The 18,274-nt window shown below is 49.5% G+C and overlaps 1 protein-coding gene across 40 annotated transcripts in view; it reads left to right on the plus strand.

Annotated features, from left to right (window-relative positions):
- The window catches only part of P4HA2 (prolyl 4-hydroxylase subunit alpha 2), a 33,382-nt gene that overhangs the window by 5,897 nt on the left and 9,211 nt on the right, over window positions 1-18,274 (plus strand). For 12 of the 40 annotated variants that reach the window (XM_044780413.2, XM_070517435.1, XM_070517438.1 and 9 more), the window contains 9 exons: window positions 3,468-3,591; window positions 4,268-4,364; window positions 5,035-5,186; window positions 7,803-7,940; window positions 11,462-11,701; window positions 12,953-13,146; window positions 13,904-14,080; window positions 17,585-17,655; window positions 17,895-17,994. In XM_044780413.2, coding sequence (XP_044636348.1) covers window positions 3,510-3,591; window positions 4,268-4,364; window positions 5,035-5,186; window positions 7,803-7,940; window positions 11,462-11,701; window positions 12,953-13,146; window positions 13,904-14,080; window positions 17,585-17,655; window positions 17,895-17,994 — 1,251 coding nt within the window. In that variant the 5' untranslated portion in view covers window positions 3,468-3,509. Of the gene's footprint in view, window positions 1-518; window positions 666-3,467; window positions 3,592-4,267; window positions 4,365-5,034; window positions 5,187-7,802; window positions 7,941-11,461; window positions 11,702-12,952; window positions 13,147-13,903; window positions 14,081-17,584; window positions 17,656-17,894; window positions 17,995-18,274 lie in introns of all 40 variants that reach the window. The other 28 variants (XM_044780420.2, XM_070517442.1, XM_070517449.1 and 25 more) reach the window with 3 other exon arrangements.

An 18,274-nucleotide genomic window follows, 5' to 3' on the forward strand; every position in this document is an offset into this window, starting at 1 on the left:
TGGGACGCCTACCACAGCATGGTAAGTGCCAAGTGGTGCCATGTCCGCACCTGGGATCCGAACCGGGGAACCCTGGGCTGCTGAAGTTGATCGTGCGAACTTAACCGCTGCGTCACCGGGCTAGCCCCAATATAAAATATATTTTAAATTTCACATAGAACTCTTTGTAGAAATGTCAGGAAGTACAAATAAGTATAAAGAGAAAAAATTATTCTGCCAAGATATAACCAGATGCATGACTCTCTTCTTGTGTATATACATGTGTATATATATGCATATACATATAAGTTTTTCCTTGTAAAAATGAAATCATGGAGTACATTTGGGAGCCTGCTCTTCTCATTTAACAGTATGCTTTCATCTTTTCTCCATGTACGTATGCATACAGTATCCATTCTTTTTCTTTTCAAAAGATTGGCACTTGAGTTAAAATCTGTTGCCAATCTTCTCTCTCTCTCTTGTTTTTTCCTCCTTCTCCCCAAAGCCTCCCTTTACATAGTTGTATATTCTAATTGTAGGTCCTTCTGGCTCTGCTATGTGCGATGCCGCCTCAGCAAGGCTTGGTGAGAGGTGCTAGGTCCTTGCCCAGGATCTGGACCCGTGAAACCCTGGGCTGCCGAAGCAGAGCGTGTGAACTTAACCACTTAGCCATGGAGCTGGCCCCGGTATCCATTCTTGCATAATCCATAACAGTCCGTTGTATGGAAGAAATGTAAAATTTTCAGTTGTTGTAGTTTCCTAACTTGAATAAGTCTGTGTTGAAGTATTATTTGTTGGGTTCCTGATATGGGCCAGACATTGTTCTAAACTCAGGATGTTGCTCAGATAAAACTTAATATTGGTTTTCTGCTCAGGCTTGGTGTCACTTTGTTTTTCATAAAAGGAGGTTCAACATTGCCCGTTTCCAGGCCTATTCAGCGTGGATTTCTGAGGGTTCCTGGCAGGACTTTCAGCAGCAATGAATACTTTGTGAGGGCAGGCTCACATACTCCCACCTACTCTGTCCTAAGCAAGCTCTGGGTATAGGTATGAGATGGGATGGGGGGGCATGTAGGTGGTTGGCCTTTCCTGCACTGTATGACACAGTCACCTCTTGAACACTGCGTTCTCGCAGTCTGGCCCTGATTAGGTGATCTTTTGTATAAGTGTTCAGGGGCCCAGAATCAGGAGAAATAGGGTGAGGCTCAAAGGCATCCCTGCCTGGGTTGGCAGTGTTGAATGTGGCAGTCTGGGGCTGCTCAGGGTACCTACCTCTCTGGGCCAGCAGAGTCATCCTCCCCTTCCTCCATCAGAGCAGGATTTTGCAGGCTCTTGGTAAGCCATTTCCCAGAACCTCTTCTGTGATTCTTTGGGGCTCTGCCTCCAGGCTGGGATTCGTGGATGGGCTCTGTCTAAGCCAGATAGCACATTCCAGAGAAATGACAGCTGGTGTTCATGTAATGAAGGAACCTGGCAGCTTTTTCCTGAGTGCTGTAAGGCATGAACTGTGGACAGTATCACCAGGGTGACTTAAAAGGAACAGAGAGGCTTCTCCCTCGCTTGAATTTGTTACCTGATCTGTGAAGAGATATGCCATTTCAATTGATGACACAACAGGGGAAAAGTGCTAGGGCCACTACTTCCATCCATGTCTGGTCTGGTCTCCTGCCTGGGCCCTGCTCTCCCACTACCCCAGTCTGACAGGCAGTTGGTTGGTGCTTCACTGTCCACAGATATCGCTTCCTAGCCCTGGGTTTTTACTGCCCCTCCCTACACACGTACAGAAGGTGCTCTCTCAGCTAGTCAAGCCTCTTGAGATAGAAGGAACAGACACCATCTCCTGTGAAAGAGGCTGTGTAAGCAAGCAGAGAGGCCTTCTGGAATCTTGGGGTGGAGATGCAGTATGGTGAGGCCTTGGAATGACGTGGGGCTGGAAGAAGGAGGACCAGGGCTCCACCTCAGGACTAGCCTGGGCCTGCTCACCTTCTTTGAGACTTGCTTTCCTTTGCTTCCCTAACTCCATAATGGATCCCTTAACCCAGTGCTCCTGACCCTGCAGCAGGTTCTGGGCTGAAAGATCTTGTCTTCTGTATCTCTGGGCCCCCAACCCCTAGGGCACTGAGGGGCATGCTGCTGGCTCTGCCCACGCTTGTCAGGGACTTGAACAAATGGGGTCATTCACTTATTCTCTCCTCTTCCTGATATGAAACTGGTTTGGGGGTGGGAGTTGTGGTTGGACTTCTCTGAGCCTCTCCTGCGACTACAGTAGATTGGAATTTCTCCTGAAAGGACGAGGTGAGGAATGGGGGCTGTGACTGTGTCTAATCGACCTTAATAGGCAAAAAAATGGATGAATTGGCATTAGTCAGCTCAGACTTAGAATTGTCAGATGAGACATACATTTTGGGGGGGAAACGTTTGTATTTCCTTTATTTTCCTTGTTTTCTCCTAGTAAATTTCCACTGGGCCTGTCTGACCTAGAGCAGGAGGAGGAAGGACTGGCAGAGCTTGGGCTTAGGTAGCTGCTGGTCCTCCAGCATGCTCTGGGCTGCGTGGCTGTGCTGGGAGATGATGTCTCAAGCTTCTGTTGTATGCTTAGGTCCACTGCCAGCAGGGCTTGCCCCAGGTTGTGCCTGCTGCCTTCAGAGCTGGGTCTGACTATTTCTACGCTGATGAGAAGACAGCCACTGGCCTCTTACCCATGTCAGCAACCCAGCTCAGCCCGAGCTTTTGGCCCTGAGAAGCTGATTCATTTTTGTATCCTGAGTGCCTAGCTCAGTGCATGGCGTATGTAGGTCTTTGGTAAATATTTGTGAATGGTGACTCGCCAGTGAGGACAGTGTCTGCCAAGGAGCCTCACAACAGGAAGAGCAGTGTCTGCTCAGAGTGTCCACTCCTCAGACTGCTCTCGCTGTGGCTAGGTACAGACTGGCAGGGGGCAGTTTTATTCCTCTTCTGGCCGACCATTTGCTGCCCACCTCTTTTTGGGTGTGGGTCCTCTGGAGCATATTATACCAACTTTTTCTGTCATTGTTTCTCCTGTACTGTCAACCTTCTTGTGGGCAGGGGATCCGTGTTACATCTGGGTCCCCAGTGGCTGGCACTGTCCTGGCACATGTGTTGGAAGGAAAGATAGGAACAGACAAGCAGTCTGTGAAATGAGGAGTGGGCTAGAATCTTGGACTGACAGACTATTAGAACCAGGGGTGATTGTCCCCCACGCAATTCAGCCTTCCCATGTTTGCCAGTGGTTACCAGGAGTTGAGAGGGCAGACTCTTTCCCAAAGGCATGTGGCCCCCTAGAGCAGGGGCCAGAATTGAGCACAGATCACTGGTTCCACTCCCTGTGCTTGCCACTGTTGATCCTGAATGTCTTTCTTAGCTTCTGTGTGCTAGGTCAGGATTTTGGCATGTTTGAATCTGTGTTTGCGTGTGCACATGTGTACGTTTTTCCTCACCTAAGTTGCTTTTTTTCACTGTTGATCCAGTGACAGTCACTGAATACCTTGCAGACACTGCCCTCTGTGACCATGAAATTCCGGGTGTCCGTGTTGCTGGTGGCCTGGTTTGGTGTCCTGGGCTGCGTGCAGGCCGAATTCTTCACTTCTATTGGTATGTGGTGACAGGATTGTTATCTACCTGAGCAATCTTGGGCTTAAGTGCCAGGGGATGTCACTGCCCAAGGCCTGTTCTCATTTAGGATGGACTGACCTCACCCACGACTTTTGACCAGTTCTGGGGAGAGTGGGAGTTGCAGAGTTGCTTTCTCCCCTTCTGAGGCCCTGATGACCTGGATCTCCTAGGAGCCAGTTGTCTCAATTGGGACCACCCCCTGGGGAGTTCAGGTTGTTCTTTTCTGACTATCTTTCTCCTGGATCAGAGTGGTTCTGAGCAGAGAACACTCTGTGGCCAGTGGATCCAGCTGCTCTTCTTCTGACAAAGTCTCAGAGCTTGTTTCCATGTCATGATGCCTCCAGGATGTCCATGCCCCAGTGGCATGACCCAGCTGGGTGACAGTGGGAGAATGAGATTTGGGGCTTCCTCCTTAAGGTGTCTCCAGTGCACTTATCTCCACCTCCCCTTGGAGCCTCTACCTCTCTCTTCCTGAAGCTGGAGGCCAGAACCATGTGAGTGTCTAGGCTCTCTTTAACTCCAAGTCCCCACCATCCCAAGAGAACTGGTATGCCCTTGGCCCAGGGGACTTGCCTCTATCCTGGTGTTCTGTGCCCCGAGGAAGGGGACTGGACATCCCTCACTCATTTCTCTCTGGCCCTTCTCTCCCTTGCAGGGCACATGACAGACCTGATTTATGCAGAGAAGGACCTGGTGCAGTCTCTGAAGGAGTACATCCTTGTGGAGGAAGCCAAGCTCTCCAAGATTAAGAGGTGTCTGTCATCCTATGTCCCCACACCCACCCTGAGTCAGTCCTCCTGCCTGCACTGGAACCCATCCAGGGTACCTATAAAAGGAAGCCTTTAAAAAGGCATTATGGGGCTGGCCTCCAGGTTACTTGATGCCAGTCCTCCAGAGTGACTAAATACATGGGCTAAGCACTCACTGCTTTTTCCTTTCTATTTAAGAGACTTTTTGCATACATTAGGGTTCCTAGCTCTTATCTAAATCAAGGGTCTGGAAGTAACTGTGGGGAATTACTGTATTCTTTTTTTTGCTGTGGGGGGAGTGGAGATTAGCCCTAAGCTAACATCTGCTGCCAGTCCTCTTCTTTTTGCTGGGGAAGGCTGGCCCTGAGCTAACATCTGTGTCCATCTTCCTCTAATTTATATGTGGGACACATATAAATTACCACATGCTACCACAGCATGGCTTGCCAGGCGGTGCCATGTCCGCACCCGGGATCTGAACCCGTGAGCCCCGGGCCACCGAAGCAGAACGTCTGCAGTTAACTGCTGCACCACTGGGCCGGCCCCTGTATTCATTTTTTGTTTCTTTATTGCCTCTTGTTGAAAAGAGTCCTGAATCTTAACAGGGAAATTACCACAAGTCAAGACTCTTGTGGGTGAGTGTATTAGTCTTCCTTTTCCTCTGGTTCCACAGCTGGGCTGACAAAATGGAAGCCCTGACCAGCAAGTCAGCTGCTGACCCAGAGGGCTACCTGGCCCACCCTGTGAATGCCTACAAACTGGTGAAGCGCCTGAATACAGACTGGCCTGCACTGGAGGACCTTGTCCTGCAGGACTCAGCTGCAGGTGAGGGCTGGTGAATAGGTGCTTGGATAAGCCTGTATGTTTGTGTGCTCACACGTGGGAAGTGTGTGTCTGAGCCTGTCCTGGGTCTGGGTGTTGGTGGGCATGTGCAGTATGTGAACATGGACCCTGCTGTCTCATGGCTCTTTCCTTTCTCTGGGGACCTGGCAATTGGCTGTCCTTGTTTTTTAATATGTAATAATAGTCAGTTCTTAGCTTTTCTAGTGTGTTTCCCTTTCTTTGGCAGTGATTTTTTTCTAATTACACTTTTGTAATATGTTTTATAGAAAAATAGGAAAACAAAAATAATCATGTAAGAAAATTGCAATTCTTAATCCAGGTTGTGATAAGCACTATTAAAATTCCAGTCTTTCTACACATGCATATACATTAAAAAAAAAGAAAAAAGGAACCATACAAATATACCAGGGCATGCAAACCCACTTGCTTTGAGCGACCAAATGAATTAACAAAAATGAGTTAAGTGGGCTGGGTAATGGGGTCAGTACAAGCTGGGGAGCATCGACCTTATCTAAATTCATTCCCATTTGTATATTTTAGAAAAAAAAAATCTGTCAGCAGATTTGTGACATAGCATGTACTCTTTTCCTGAATTTTCCAGCTTCTCCATATGTCCATTAAATGTTCTTCTGCAACATGATTTTAATGGCTGGACAGTAATATGTTATACCGATATAGCATAAAAGTGGTCAAGTCAGTAGACATGAATTTCCAAATTTTCAGCAGTTTTGCACATACATCTTGGTGCCCACCTCTGATTACCACTTCTAGGAATTTTTCCTAAGAAAATGTTGGCAGGTCAGCGTATGAACTTTTTTAAAGCTTTAACTGTGCTTGGTGCTTTTACAGTGGTAGTACTTTCTATGCTCTAACATTTTCCTCTCAACAGGAGATGGTGGAACAGGCATGGAGGTGGGTCCTCCTGACTTCCAGCCCTGGGCTCAGCCCCCTGGACTCACTGCCTCTTCTTCCTAGGTTGAGAGTGCTGATTAACTTCAGACTAGTTGTCTCTCTGGCTGAGGCATTTCAGCTCTTGTGGCCAGACTGGGCTGGGCTTGGCTGGGGGCAGGGTGGCCTCTGGGGAGGGATTGGTGAGCTCAGCTGAGCTGGACATATGCCTGGTGAGCTCACTGCCTCCAGAAGCTATGGCCTGCCTTTCCCAGACCACTGTCTCCCAGCCTGGGCCTGGAGTTCAGAACTGGCTATTTTGCCTGCCCTATTGGAGAATAAGCCTGCCCAGATGACTTCCCACTCTCCAGTCTTGTTCTCCACACCCCACCCCCCTGTCAACATCTGGTTCCTTTGGAAAACCTTATAATTATCTGGAGGGAGACAGGATGGGTCCAGAGAGCAATAGGTTGTTTTTGCCTCTGACTTTGAGAGTTCTTGCCCCTGAAATGAGAGGGACACGCTGACAGTGTGGCTTTTTCTAAGGGCATGTTTTCTTTTTCCTAGATTCTAAATTGGTAGAGTCCCTGACCATGCAGCCATAAAGAAGACAGGGTTGCAGCTTCTTGGTCCCTGGGTCCCCAGGCATAGTTAGAAGTGGGTGTTTGAGCCTGAGGTCATGAGAGTAGGTGGCCATGCGTACTGTTCCTCTGGGGAAGAGACAAGAGAAGAAATAGCCTTGGGATTCCCCTCCCATTTCTCAGCTCACAGGCAGAATTGAAGCCTGTGAATCAGCATGGGAGGGCCTGGTCCCCACTTGGAGTCCTGAGATTGTGGGAGGTGCTTATCTTGCTTCACAGCTAGGGCTTGGAGTCCCAGAACAGCCTCCTTGGGTGCTTCTGTGATGAGGGACTCTCTAGGCTCCAGGCTGTGGTCTTGAGCACCACAATCGGGGAGCTCATGCCCAGAACTTGTAGCAGGTCTAAAGGGTGGGAGTACCTTAGAGAGCAGAGCAAGGCCCAGTGTGATCTCTCAGGGAGCCATGCTGGGCTTGTGCAGTCCCACCTCAATGCTTGGCCTGGCTACGTGGTCCCCCAGTCCCTAATCCGGAGGTGGGGACAGCACCAAATGCTTCCAGTACTGTTGTCATCACCTTTCTTTATAATAATGGCCAGTGATCAGTAATGAGTGGCCAGCTGGGCTCCCTGAGTTGACCACCTCTGTCCCTTGGGCTCCTTAACCTGAGATGTGGGCTGGAAGTCAGTGTTTACCTGGCCAGCCCAATAATCCTGGATCAAGGTTTTCTAGATGATTAATTTTCCACTGAGTGATCAGTACATCCTTCTTCAGTCCTCTCCTGTCTCCTTCCCAATTACCCTCTTTGTCCCTTCTGTCTCTACGAGGTCTGACAGAGTGCTTTGGAGCCAAAACTCCCAGACTCCCACATGTTAACCAGTGTGTAGAGCTCTTTCTGTTCAGTTCTAAATGAGCAACACAGGCAGTCAATACAGTGAGGTGTAAGAAAGGAGAGGTCTCCATGGACTGGAGCCATCAGGGAGATTTCCTGGAGGAAGGGGAAACAGCCTTTGAGGGAAGGGGCAGGGAGGTTTCACTAGCCAGAGACCCTCCAGCTGGTGCCTCTCTCTGGTCTCAGGTGGAATTCTGCCCTTGGATCAAGGGTAACCTCTTGTTCTCACTCTCATTTGGAAGGTTTTATTGCCAACTTCTCAGTGCAGCGCCAGTTCTTTCCCACTGATGAGGATGAAATGGGAGCTGCCAAGGCCCTGATGAGGCTTCAGGACACATACAAGCTGGACCCAGATACAATTTCCAAAGGGGAACTTCCAGGTAACTCCCCACCCCAGGTTTTGCCTGTCCAGTGTGTGTGTCTGCTACAGTGTCTGGATAGGGTTGGAGCCCCAGCCGACTTGTGGTCTGCACCCTCGGGTGCACCATTACCTCTGGTGGTGATCTCTCGGTTTTCCAGTTGGTGTCAGTCCCCCATTCCCATGACATCTGCCTTCCCTCAGCCTCTGCCCCTCAGCCTTCCTCCATGCCATCTCCTCTCACATCTCAGTGAAAGCCAAGGCTGCTGTTCAGCACCCCTCAGCCTCTGCCCCCAGAAGCACCACTCAGATCTGTGTCCAGACCCACTTCCATCCCCCACCCTCTGATTTCTTCTTGCCCAAGGCTGATCTCTGGACTCAATGCCCCATGTCCTGTGTGCCCTCAGTTACAGGCTCTGCCCCGTCCATTCTGTGTCCACCTCTCTGGGCTATTCCTCCTGAACTCACACATATGCTCTGTTCTCACTCATCTTGCAAACCCCTCCCTCAGGATCCGAGGCCCTTTTGATCTCTTCTCCCTCCTCATTTGGCTGCTGGATAGAGTCATCTACACTGTTTCTCCACTTTCTTGGTTCCCATGTCCTCCTAAACACACAAAGACTGCTTCTTTCCCTATCATCCACCAGTCCTGCCCCTGCAAGGTCACCAGTAGCCACTTGGCTGGTACAGCTAGTGGACAGGTTTCAGGCATAATGTTCTTTAACTTTTTAACAGCATTTGGCACATTGGTTGCCTCATTCTTCCTGATATTCTCCCCTCCTTTTAATTCTAGGACACTGATCTCAGCTGATTCTCTTCAATACCCCTCTCTCTCATTGTTTTACACACGCCTTTCTAGTGACTACCACAGTATGTTTATAAGAAGATACCTTAGGTTTGGGGGCTGTTAGAAGCCAAGAAACCCAGGGATTCAGTTAGACTCCATTAGACCTTGAATACCACCTCACCCATGGGGACCCTGGAGGAGGCACAAGCAGAGGGAATCATGGTATGTAGGAGAAAGAGACACTCTGTTGTTGGCTGGTCAGGGCCTGGAGCTCTGGTACTGAGGAGTCTGGTGAGTCAGAAGGAAGACTTCTCCTTATTCTGCCTCAGTCAGGTCTTGGACCAAGCCAGACCATGAGTCCAGAGAGAGAAGGTACCTGCCAGATCTGTTTACCCTGTAGCTGTGAGAATGGTTAGTGGGAAGAGGGGGCCACACCCAGGCATTGACCTCTTACCTTCAGTTAACAGACTCATGCATGTTCTGGAGGGGCCATGAAGGGTGGAAGGGAGTTATTCCCCAGGATTCCAACCCCACCTCATGTTCTCTCTTAGCGCTTTCTCCAGGTGAGCTCAGCGATTTCCATTACTTGAGGTATAGCCTGTACGTGGATGACATCCAGATTTGTGTTTCCTGTCAAGGCTTGTCTCCTAAGCTTCCAAATAGTGTAGGTAAATGCCTGTGGGACATCTCTACTTGGATGTTCCATGGGCTCCTCAAAATTCACGTGTCCCAAACTGAAATCCTCATCCCCTTTTGAACTGTCTACCTTCCTCTCTCACCTCTTGTCTCAGCAAAAAGCACCTCCATCTACTGGCTCCCCAAGCCAGAGTCCTAAGGCTGTGGATTCTACCTCCCTAATGTCTTCCGTACTTGGAGGCCCTGATGCTAGCCTCATGGTCACTTCTTTCTCAACTGGATTATTGAAATATCATTCTGACTTATAGTCTACCTTCAGTTCACTTCTTAAAATCTTCCTCCATCTGGTCTTAAGCACATATCTGTTTACATGAGTTCCTGATCATAACGCTTAACTTTTAGGGCTAAACCCAAATTCCTCCTGGATGTGATCTTTGAGGTCCTGTGTGGCTCCATCTCCCTGGCCTCCTCGCCTATTGTACTAAGCTTCCCCACCGCTTAGCTATTTTGTTCAACTGACGCCCTCTACAAGAACACCTTTACCCACATCAGTTGGGTTTCCTGTGTGATTGCCCTTCATCATTCAGCTCAGCTGGTGCTCTCCAGGGGGTAAACTTTTGAGTTGGCTTCTGGGGAGGATACTGGGTGTCTGGGAGCCATTCTTGACATCATTGGCATCTTTGAGACGTATTGATAATAGCTACTGATTATTAGCATCCTGAGGGTCATAGATAACATTTTCCTACCTCATCTCATTGAATTCTTGGCGCAGTTGATGGTATTATCTCTATTTAGGGGTGAGGTGACTAAGGCTCAGCGAGGCTAAGTAATTTGTCCATAGTGAGGCCTGCACAGACCCAGCTTTATCCAGCTCACTCAGCTGTGTTATACTGCCTCCATTAGTGCAAGTTCCTGGGCCTAAGGAGCCAGCGGAGATCTGGGGACGCCTCTGGAGAGAGGACAGGGGCTCAAGGAACTCCCTAATCTCTGGCCTGCCTACTGACTCCATCTGGTGTTTACTCTCCCCAACTTCCTATCCCACATTGTCTGTTCCTGAGCTATCAGGGCACAGCAGACCCTGGTCTCTGAGGCAGCCAACCCATTACAGCAGGGGTTTTGTTCTGGACAGAGCCCCATCCTGGACATCAGGCAGACCACTCTGAGGCAGCTCTTCTATGTCAGCAATGCCTAGGTTGCTATTATTGGGGTTGTAGGGAGACTCCCTTGCTTTCTAGGGAGGGTCACAGCCTTTCCTGGCTCTCCGTGGGACCTGCTTTCTCATTGTTCTCTGAGAAACATACTTATGGTGACTCCTACCTTGCCACCACCCTAAGTCCTGCATCTCCCCATCATCTTACACCACATCTCCTTCTTCTTTTTGACCTGAAACTATCTTCATGGTTACTTTGCAGCACTGAGCCCACTGCTGATGACTTATGGTCACAGGACCTGCTGAACTGATGCTCACCAAGGTCCCCGCCACCTAACGGCCAAAGTTGGCACTGCTCTCTTGGCTCTTGGTCTCCCTTGGCATCTGTCACACCAGTTCTGCTCCCTCTGTTTCTTCTACCTGTTAGGTCCTTCTCACTGTTATTCACTCACTGTCTTTTCTCTGTAGGTGGTCTCTGGGGCTCTGGCCTCAGCCACCTTCTCTAGTCTTTCCTTGTAGTCTTCCTGCAAGAGATTATCCTCATCCATGCCTTTAGCTGCCACCTAAGTTCTGATTTTTTATATTTAGCTAATTTTTCTACCCTCCAGACTCTCATGGCCCCCTGCCCAGCAGACATCTCCTGTGTGGCTCACAGAACCTTCATACTCTCCTGAGTACTACTTCTTGGTGGGCTTCCTGGGCTCCTCTGTAAAAAATGCCCCTTCCCACTTGGGAAAAGGGAAGTCTGAAGCTAGGAGATTGGCTGTGAACCCCAGCCCAAGGCAGGGCCAGCCTGGCTGTGCTCACTCTACCAATGGCCCTTTGAGGTGTGTGGTCTGAAGTGCTGGTGGAGCTTTTCTGGAATGATGACCTCCTTCTAGTGGCCTAGGCTTCCTTGATGTGGGCATCTCTCTCCCTAACTCTCCCTAGAGGCTCTTTGGAGCCTGACTGTTTGCCTCTTCTGCTGCAGGAACCAAGTACCAGGCAGTGCTGAGTGTGGATGACTGCTTTGGGATGGGCCGCTCGGCCTACAATGATGGGGACTATTACCACACAGTGCTATGGATGGAGCAGGTGCTAAAGCAGCTTGATGCTGGGGAGGAGGCCACCACAGCGAAGACCCAGGTGCTGGACTACCTGAGCTACGCCGTCTTCCAGTTGGGCGACCTGCACCGCGCCCTGGAGCTTACCCGCCGCCTACTCTCCCTTGGTGAGGAGGTTCTCGGGGAAGGTCAGATGTGGATGGCGAACTAGCAGGAGAACTGGTCGCTCTGATGGCCACTCTCTTGGGACTGAGCCAGTCTTATCTGTCACCTGGCCTTACTGCTTTCAGGCCCAATCCAGCTGCCAACTAGCTCCTTACCGACCTCATTTCTGGCCTTCGCCCTTGCCCAGTCACTGGTAGATACACTCAGGCCTGTGGCAGCTGTGGCCCTACACACTTCCTTTTTTAATGGGAATCCAGTGCTGCAGTGTATCTGCTACTGTGCACAGTGAGCTTTCACTGTGTCAGGAGCAGCTTGAGAGGCAAGCTGTACTTCGAGTTTGCTGCAGTGACAGTGACCTGACCCATTAGTTAGAGGCCCGAGGTCTAACTGGTAGAACTTACCATGGCATTGGTGTTTTAAGTGTCTTGTGTTGGACTGAAGGAGATCAAAAGCACTGTGTCTTTAAAACCCATCTGTTCCACCTCTTACTGATATATGGGAATATCATGGTCTGTTTTTTCACAGACCAGCAAAGACTGTCTTATGCTGCTGCTTTTTATGGGGCTTGAGTCTGATGCCAGCTGATCTATGAGTGTCCTGCAAGACTGACGTGGCAAGAGAGCTTTGTAGATTCTGTCGTGTTAGTAAGAGCCTTGGACAGGGAGTCGGGACACCTGGATTCCTATTCTGTATAACCTTAACCTAAATCTCTTAACATCCTTGGGCCTTGGTTTCCTTATCTGAGGAGTGGCACAGTAATCCTGCCAAACTTGTTCCTGCATGTTGTGAGGCCGACAAGATGAGGCTGTGGCAGTGTCACATGGCTGCTCTTTTTGCCAGTTTTTAGCCTGCCTTCTAGCTGTGGCTGGCATGTAATCTGGTCACCAATAGTGGATGTAGTCTGGAGGATAGATGTAACTGGCACACAGCCAAGTTGGGAGGAGAAGGCAGGACTCTGGGCTGCTTCTCTGGACCTGCGTCCTTGAGACCTCCAGGGAGGACTGAAAGGAGAGCCACCTCAGTGGCTGGCTAAGCATCCCCTTCTTGCTCCTCTCTCATCTCTGACCAGAGTAGGGAGAACCTCTGTTGACTTTTCTCCTTTGACCAGCGAACCCTGGTTAGGTGCTGTGAAAGGCAGAACGATGCGTGCAAGTGAACTGCTACAAGAGAAAACCACTTACAGAATAATTTCTCTAAATGATCTAACAGATGTTTGTGGTTTCCTTTTCCTTCTTGTTCTTTGCTTTTTCTAGACCCGAGCCATGAACGAGCTGGAGGGAATCTGCGGTACTTTGAACGATTGTTGGAGGAAGAAAGAGAAAAACCATCATCAAATCAGACAGAAGCTGAGCTAGCAACCCAGGAAGGCATCTATGAGAGGCCTGTGGACTACCTGCCCGAAAGGGATGTCTACGAGAGCCTCTGTCGTGGGGAGGGTGTCAAACTGGTGAGCCATGTGGGTGGGTCAGGGGCCCAGGCTGTGGACCTAGACTTTGGCTCTGGACAACAGATTTGGGTAGGATGTTCCTCTGTCTGCAGGTCATTTTTTCAGCATCTTCCCCAGTTCTTTGTAGCATCTGCTGAGGCTGACATGTGGGTGTTTTCTGAGGTGAAGCAGGAGATGGTCTCTCCTGATGCCCCGGATAGAGTTTCGTCCTCTAAGTTATTACTGAGCTCCCCACCTGACCCCAATGTGCCCAGCCTCTGCTTGACTCACTGTTGTGAAGAAAACCTGGGTTGGATGTGCCTCAGGCCCCAAGGGAAGTCTCGTCTCTGTAGCAAAGACATGGTAGTTGCTAGAGCCTGGGATCCCAGTGCTTCCTCAAGGAGGCTGAGGTGTGGGGCAGTCTCGGCTTTTTCCATGCCTATGTCTGCTTGGCTCCCATTGGCTCCTCCACCTGGAAAGGCTTTTCCCTTGCCCTAGTGCTTCTGACCTTTTCACATTTCTGTGGAAGGGGTCAGGGATTACTCTCTGCCACAGGACTTGTGGACATGAGGTATTCTTGGGAGAGAAGAAATATTTTGTGATTTGTGGGGTATCATTTCATGCCAGTCAAGCTGAGGGGCTTTTATTTTCTTCTGTGGTGGGGCAGGAGGGAGCAGCTGCTGGACATAGGGTGTGAGACCAGTGTCTGCTGCCAGCCAGCCTAGAACTGAGAGTTAGGACTCTCTCAGCTCAGGGCCTGTTCTTCTGTGCTTCTCAGACACCCCGGAGGCAGAAGAGGCTTTTCTGTAGGTATCATCATGGCAACAGAACACCACAGCTGCTCATTGCCCCCTTCAAAGAGGAGGACGAGTGGGACAGCCCGCACATCGTCAGGTACTACGATGTCATGTCTGATGAGGAAATTGAAAGGATCAAGGAGATCGCGAAACCCAAAGTAGGTGTTTGCAGTTTCTTCTCGGGTCACTCATCCCTGGTACCATGGGGCAGTTTTTGCTTATCCAGCTGACCTTTGCTGATGTCTAGCACGTGTCTACCTTCAGGGTACGGAGGTACTACAGACTCAGTTTGATCTTGGGGGTTGTGGTCCGGTGGGGAAGAAAATTGAGGGAACTAATGTGGACTGCCAAGTTCTGTTATAAGGGCATGCCAGGAGCAGGACACGTCCACAGTGAGAAGTGTCAGCTCACCTGGTTGGCAAGCTGGTATGTGGATGATTTTTTAGGAAGTATGCCACAGAGTGCTGACAAGCTGGATCCTGTGGAACTCCTGATTAGGATTGCAAAGAAAGTGACTTGGGGGAGAACAAACCTCCTTACAACATTGAGTCTTCTCGTTCACGAGCACTCCAGATCTCTCCATTTATTCATACCTTTTAAAATTTTCTTCATATAAGCCCTGCACATTTCTTGTTTATTCCTAGGTGGTTTTTTTGTTATTGTAACTTCACTTTGTTTTTCATTATATTTTTGCTGGTTACATTATATTAGTTTACTATTACATACTAAACTGTTGATTGTGAAAATATATTTCACAGTAATAGCTAATGTTTACTGAGTTCTTAAGTGTGACAGGCCCTCTTCTAAGTGACTGACATATATTAACTATTATGTCTATTAAGCAGGCTCTGTCATTACCTTCATTTTAGCCATGAGGAAACTGAAACTTGTGCAGATCACAGCTAGTTGTTGAACGCACTTATTCCTCTTTTGGTTTTTAGCTGATTCTCTTGGGTTGTCCAGATAGTATCATCACCTGCAGATAAGGAAAATTTTGTTTTCTCCTTCCTAATAGTTATAGTTCATTTGTTTTTACTGCCTTGTTGAACTGCCCAGAACTTCTAGAACATTGTTACAGTAGGCATCTTTGTCTTGTTCCTGCATTTCCTAGAAATTCCTCTGGTATTTCACTGCTAAGTATGCAGTTGGTTGCTGGTTTTGTATATATATCATCATGTTATAAAATTATTCTTCTATTTCTAGTTCATAAAAGATTTGCTCCCATTTGACATCTTTCAAAGAGAACTACTTGCTGTCATGTCCCCATCCTCCTCCTATCACTGGTGATTAGGAGGGAGGATTTAGCTGGATCCTCTATTGCTAGGCTTCTAATAGCTTTGTAGTGACCAGGAGGCCCAGTGCTTGTGGAGAGACCTGAAATAGTTTTCTATCCTAGCCCCTGGGCCTCATCTTGGAACGACCTTGGCTTGAGGTACTAGAACATCTAGGGCTCACAGTCAGTTGATATCATTGATGTGGCTGAGGGAGGGTCTGGCTAGTGTGTGTGGAGAATGGGGTCCAGGAGCTCCCCTTTCAACTCCCTGGATCATCTCCAAAGTCCTCCAGGGAAGAAAACTGCTTTCCTGATGGCCACGCGAGAGAGGCACTGTTGTGCCAGAACCTCCTGAGAGATTACTCACTTGTCCCTCAGACCAAGGCACTGAAACATTTCTCTGCATGTATGTGTGTTCGTGTTGTGTGTGTGTGGATGCACATGTGCATGGCAGGGGCAGTGGGTGAGGGGAGTGTTGGGAAAACTTGTCTTTGAACAGAAGCCATGTGAAGAGCCAAACATATTGGCTATTAGAAGCTGACCTCTCCTTTCCAGAGCTTGTGAGGGACAGATGCTATTCTGTCTTTGAAGTAGGGCCCATGAGCTTAACTTGGCCTGTGGGGAATGCCTGGCATCTGCCTCTGGGTTCTTGGCCTGCTTTCAAAATAGCCCTGTCTGTCCCCTGGAGCAGAGCACAGCTGCCCAGAACCTCCTTGGCGTCAGGCCATCACTGAGGCTCAGATGTTCGGATGGGGTCTAGCTGTGGCTGAAAGTGTCATCAGGGAGGAACTGTAGGTAGAGCTCAGGGAAGCCCTCTGTCCTGGGTGCACTGCCATCTTACCAGAACATGCTGCAGCAGCACAGTGTCCAGGTTGGTCAGTCTCCCCTTCTGACCAGCCTTCTAGTCCATCCCCTCCTCTCCATCCCTTCTGCTACCCCCTGCCCAGGCCACCATCACCTCTTGCCCTAACCTCTGCCTTGACCTCCCCACTGGCCGCCTTGTTTTCACTCTTGCCCCTCCTTAGTCAACTTTTCATGAAGTGTCCACAGCAATCCTTCTTACATTCAGATTGTGAATGTCCCTTCCCTGCGTAGAGTCTTCCCTGTTTCTCCTTGGCCACAAGGTTGCATCCAGGCCCAGCCCCCACTTGCCTTGTCAGCCTATTCTCATCTCTTATCTCTAAATTCTAATCCACAGTCATAGTGCCATACCCATTTTCATCCCTGGGCCTCTTATATTGCCATCTCTTCCCTGTTCCTGTAATATATCCCCACTTGGCTAACGCCTACTTACCCTTCAAGTCTCAGTTGGTGGTTCCCTCCTGAGGAAACCATTCTTGACCCTATAGACAGAGCTCCCACAGACATTAAGCTTACCCAACTCCCAGCTTGTACTGTGCTGTGCTGCAATTACCCAGCTAATTTTCTGTGTTCCCCACTTGACTAAGTTGTGTGAAGGCAGGGGCCATATCTCAGTCACCTAGCATAGTGCCAGGCACTTAGTAGGCACTCATTAGGTATTTATTGAAATTACGGGCAGGTACTTAACTGGAGTGGGGGTATCTGGGTCTATGATTCCACCAATGTGAGGTCATTAGGGCAGTCCACAGCTGAAGTATTGGGGGCTGGCTATGGGCAGCAGGTCCTTCCTGGAAGTATCACTACACCTTTCTGTGGAGACTGTGGGGAGATGAGGTAGGTGAGGAGTATGTGTGTATGTATGAATGTGTATGTGGAGGTGGGTCACTTCCAGGTGACAGTTCACTTATTTCAACTTGTCAAGTCCTTTCCTCATTCTATTATCTGCTCTTGCGAGGCACCTAAGGGAATTAAAACTCTGCCTCCTGTGTTTGCTCCTTGCAGCAGTGGGAGCCCCGTGTGAGCTGGTGCAGCAGGAGAGTGTTTGGCTAGGTTTCTTGGCAGAGGAGGATGCTGAGGTTCAGAAGGATGGTGAACTTGACCAAGTTGAGAGGAGTATGCGAGGCTGAGGCTCAGAGATGGTGGCACAGTCTGAATGTTTTGGGAGCAGCCAAGCACAGATTCTGCTCAGGCAGGGGTGGTACATAGGCCTGGTGAGAAAGGGGGCTATTCAGGCAGATGGCTGGATGGACAAAGCAGACTTCATAGGTATTCTGTAGACAGCACAGATCTGGGTGGGAGCAGGGATGGGCAGTGACCGAACAGGGCAGTGGCCATAATCTGACAGTGAGCAGGAATGTGGAGGCTTCAGACTATTGCCCTTGCTTGCAGGATCATGGGGCCTTGGCTAGGGCTACTTTCTGCAAAGCTTCTTTCCCCACTGGCCTGGCTTGCAGATCTGGTCCCAGTCTCTCCAGGAAAACACTCAAGGCAAAGAAGGATAAGTTTTCCCTCTCTTATTGCCTTCCAGCTTGCACGAGCCACTGTTCGTGATCCCAAGACAGGTGTCCTCACTGTTGCCAGCTACAGGGTTTCCAAAAGGTTAGCAAAAATGGTGGTGGTAGTGGTGGGATGGCTGCTCAAGCCCCAACTCTAGGGCCTCCCAGTCCCTACCCAAGGGAGGATGGCTTGGTTAATCCTGCCTGCTGGCACCTCACCCACCTGGAGAACTCTCCCTGTGCTGCCTATTAGTGCTGGCCCTGACTCTGGGGAGAGAGTGCAGGACCTCATCTAAGCCTGCTGTCCCCACCTTCCTTTCTTTCCCTCTTCTTTTGGCCCAGCTCCTGGCTGGAGGAGGATGATGACCCTGTTGTGGCTCGAGTTAATCTTCGGATGCAGCACATCACAGGTCTAACAGTAAAGACTGCAGAATTGTTGCAGGTATGGCTGGTCAGCCCTGGGAGCCTGGGGTTGGGAGTGAGTGTTTCTGGCTAAATGGTTTCCCAAGCTGTCCAGGGCCAGGCCTCGGGAGGCTTGCCCAATAAACTGTATGACTGCACAATACTATGAATATGGAGTGACCTCACATTGGGAAACCAGAATTAAGCATGCCTGCCGGCATTTAACAGTTAGCATTCAACAAATATCGATTGAATATCTTCTCTGTGCCCAAGTATTATGCTAGCAGCGCTAGGGATCAGTGGTGGCATGGCAGGCCCAT

This window comes from Equus asinus, chromosome 9 (genome assembly GCF_041296235.1).
Source record: "Equus asinus isolate D_3611 breed Donkey chromosome 9, EquAss-T2T_v2, whole genome shotgun sequence".
Classification (NCBI taxonomy): Eukaryota; Metazoa; Chordata; class Mammalia; order Perissodactyla; family Equidae; genus Equus; species Equus asinus.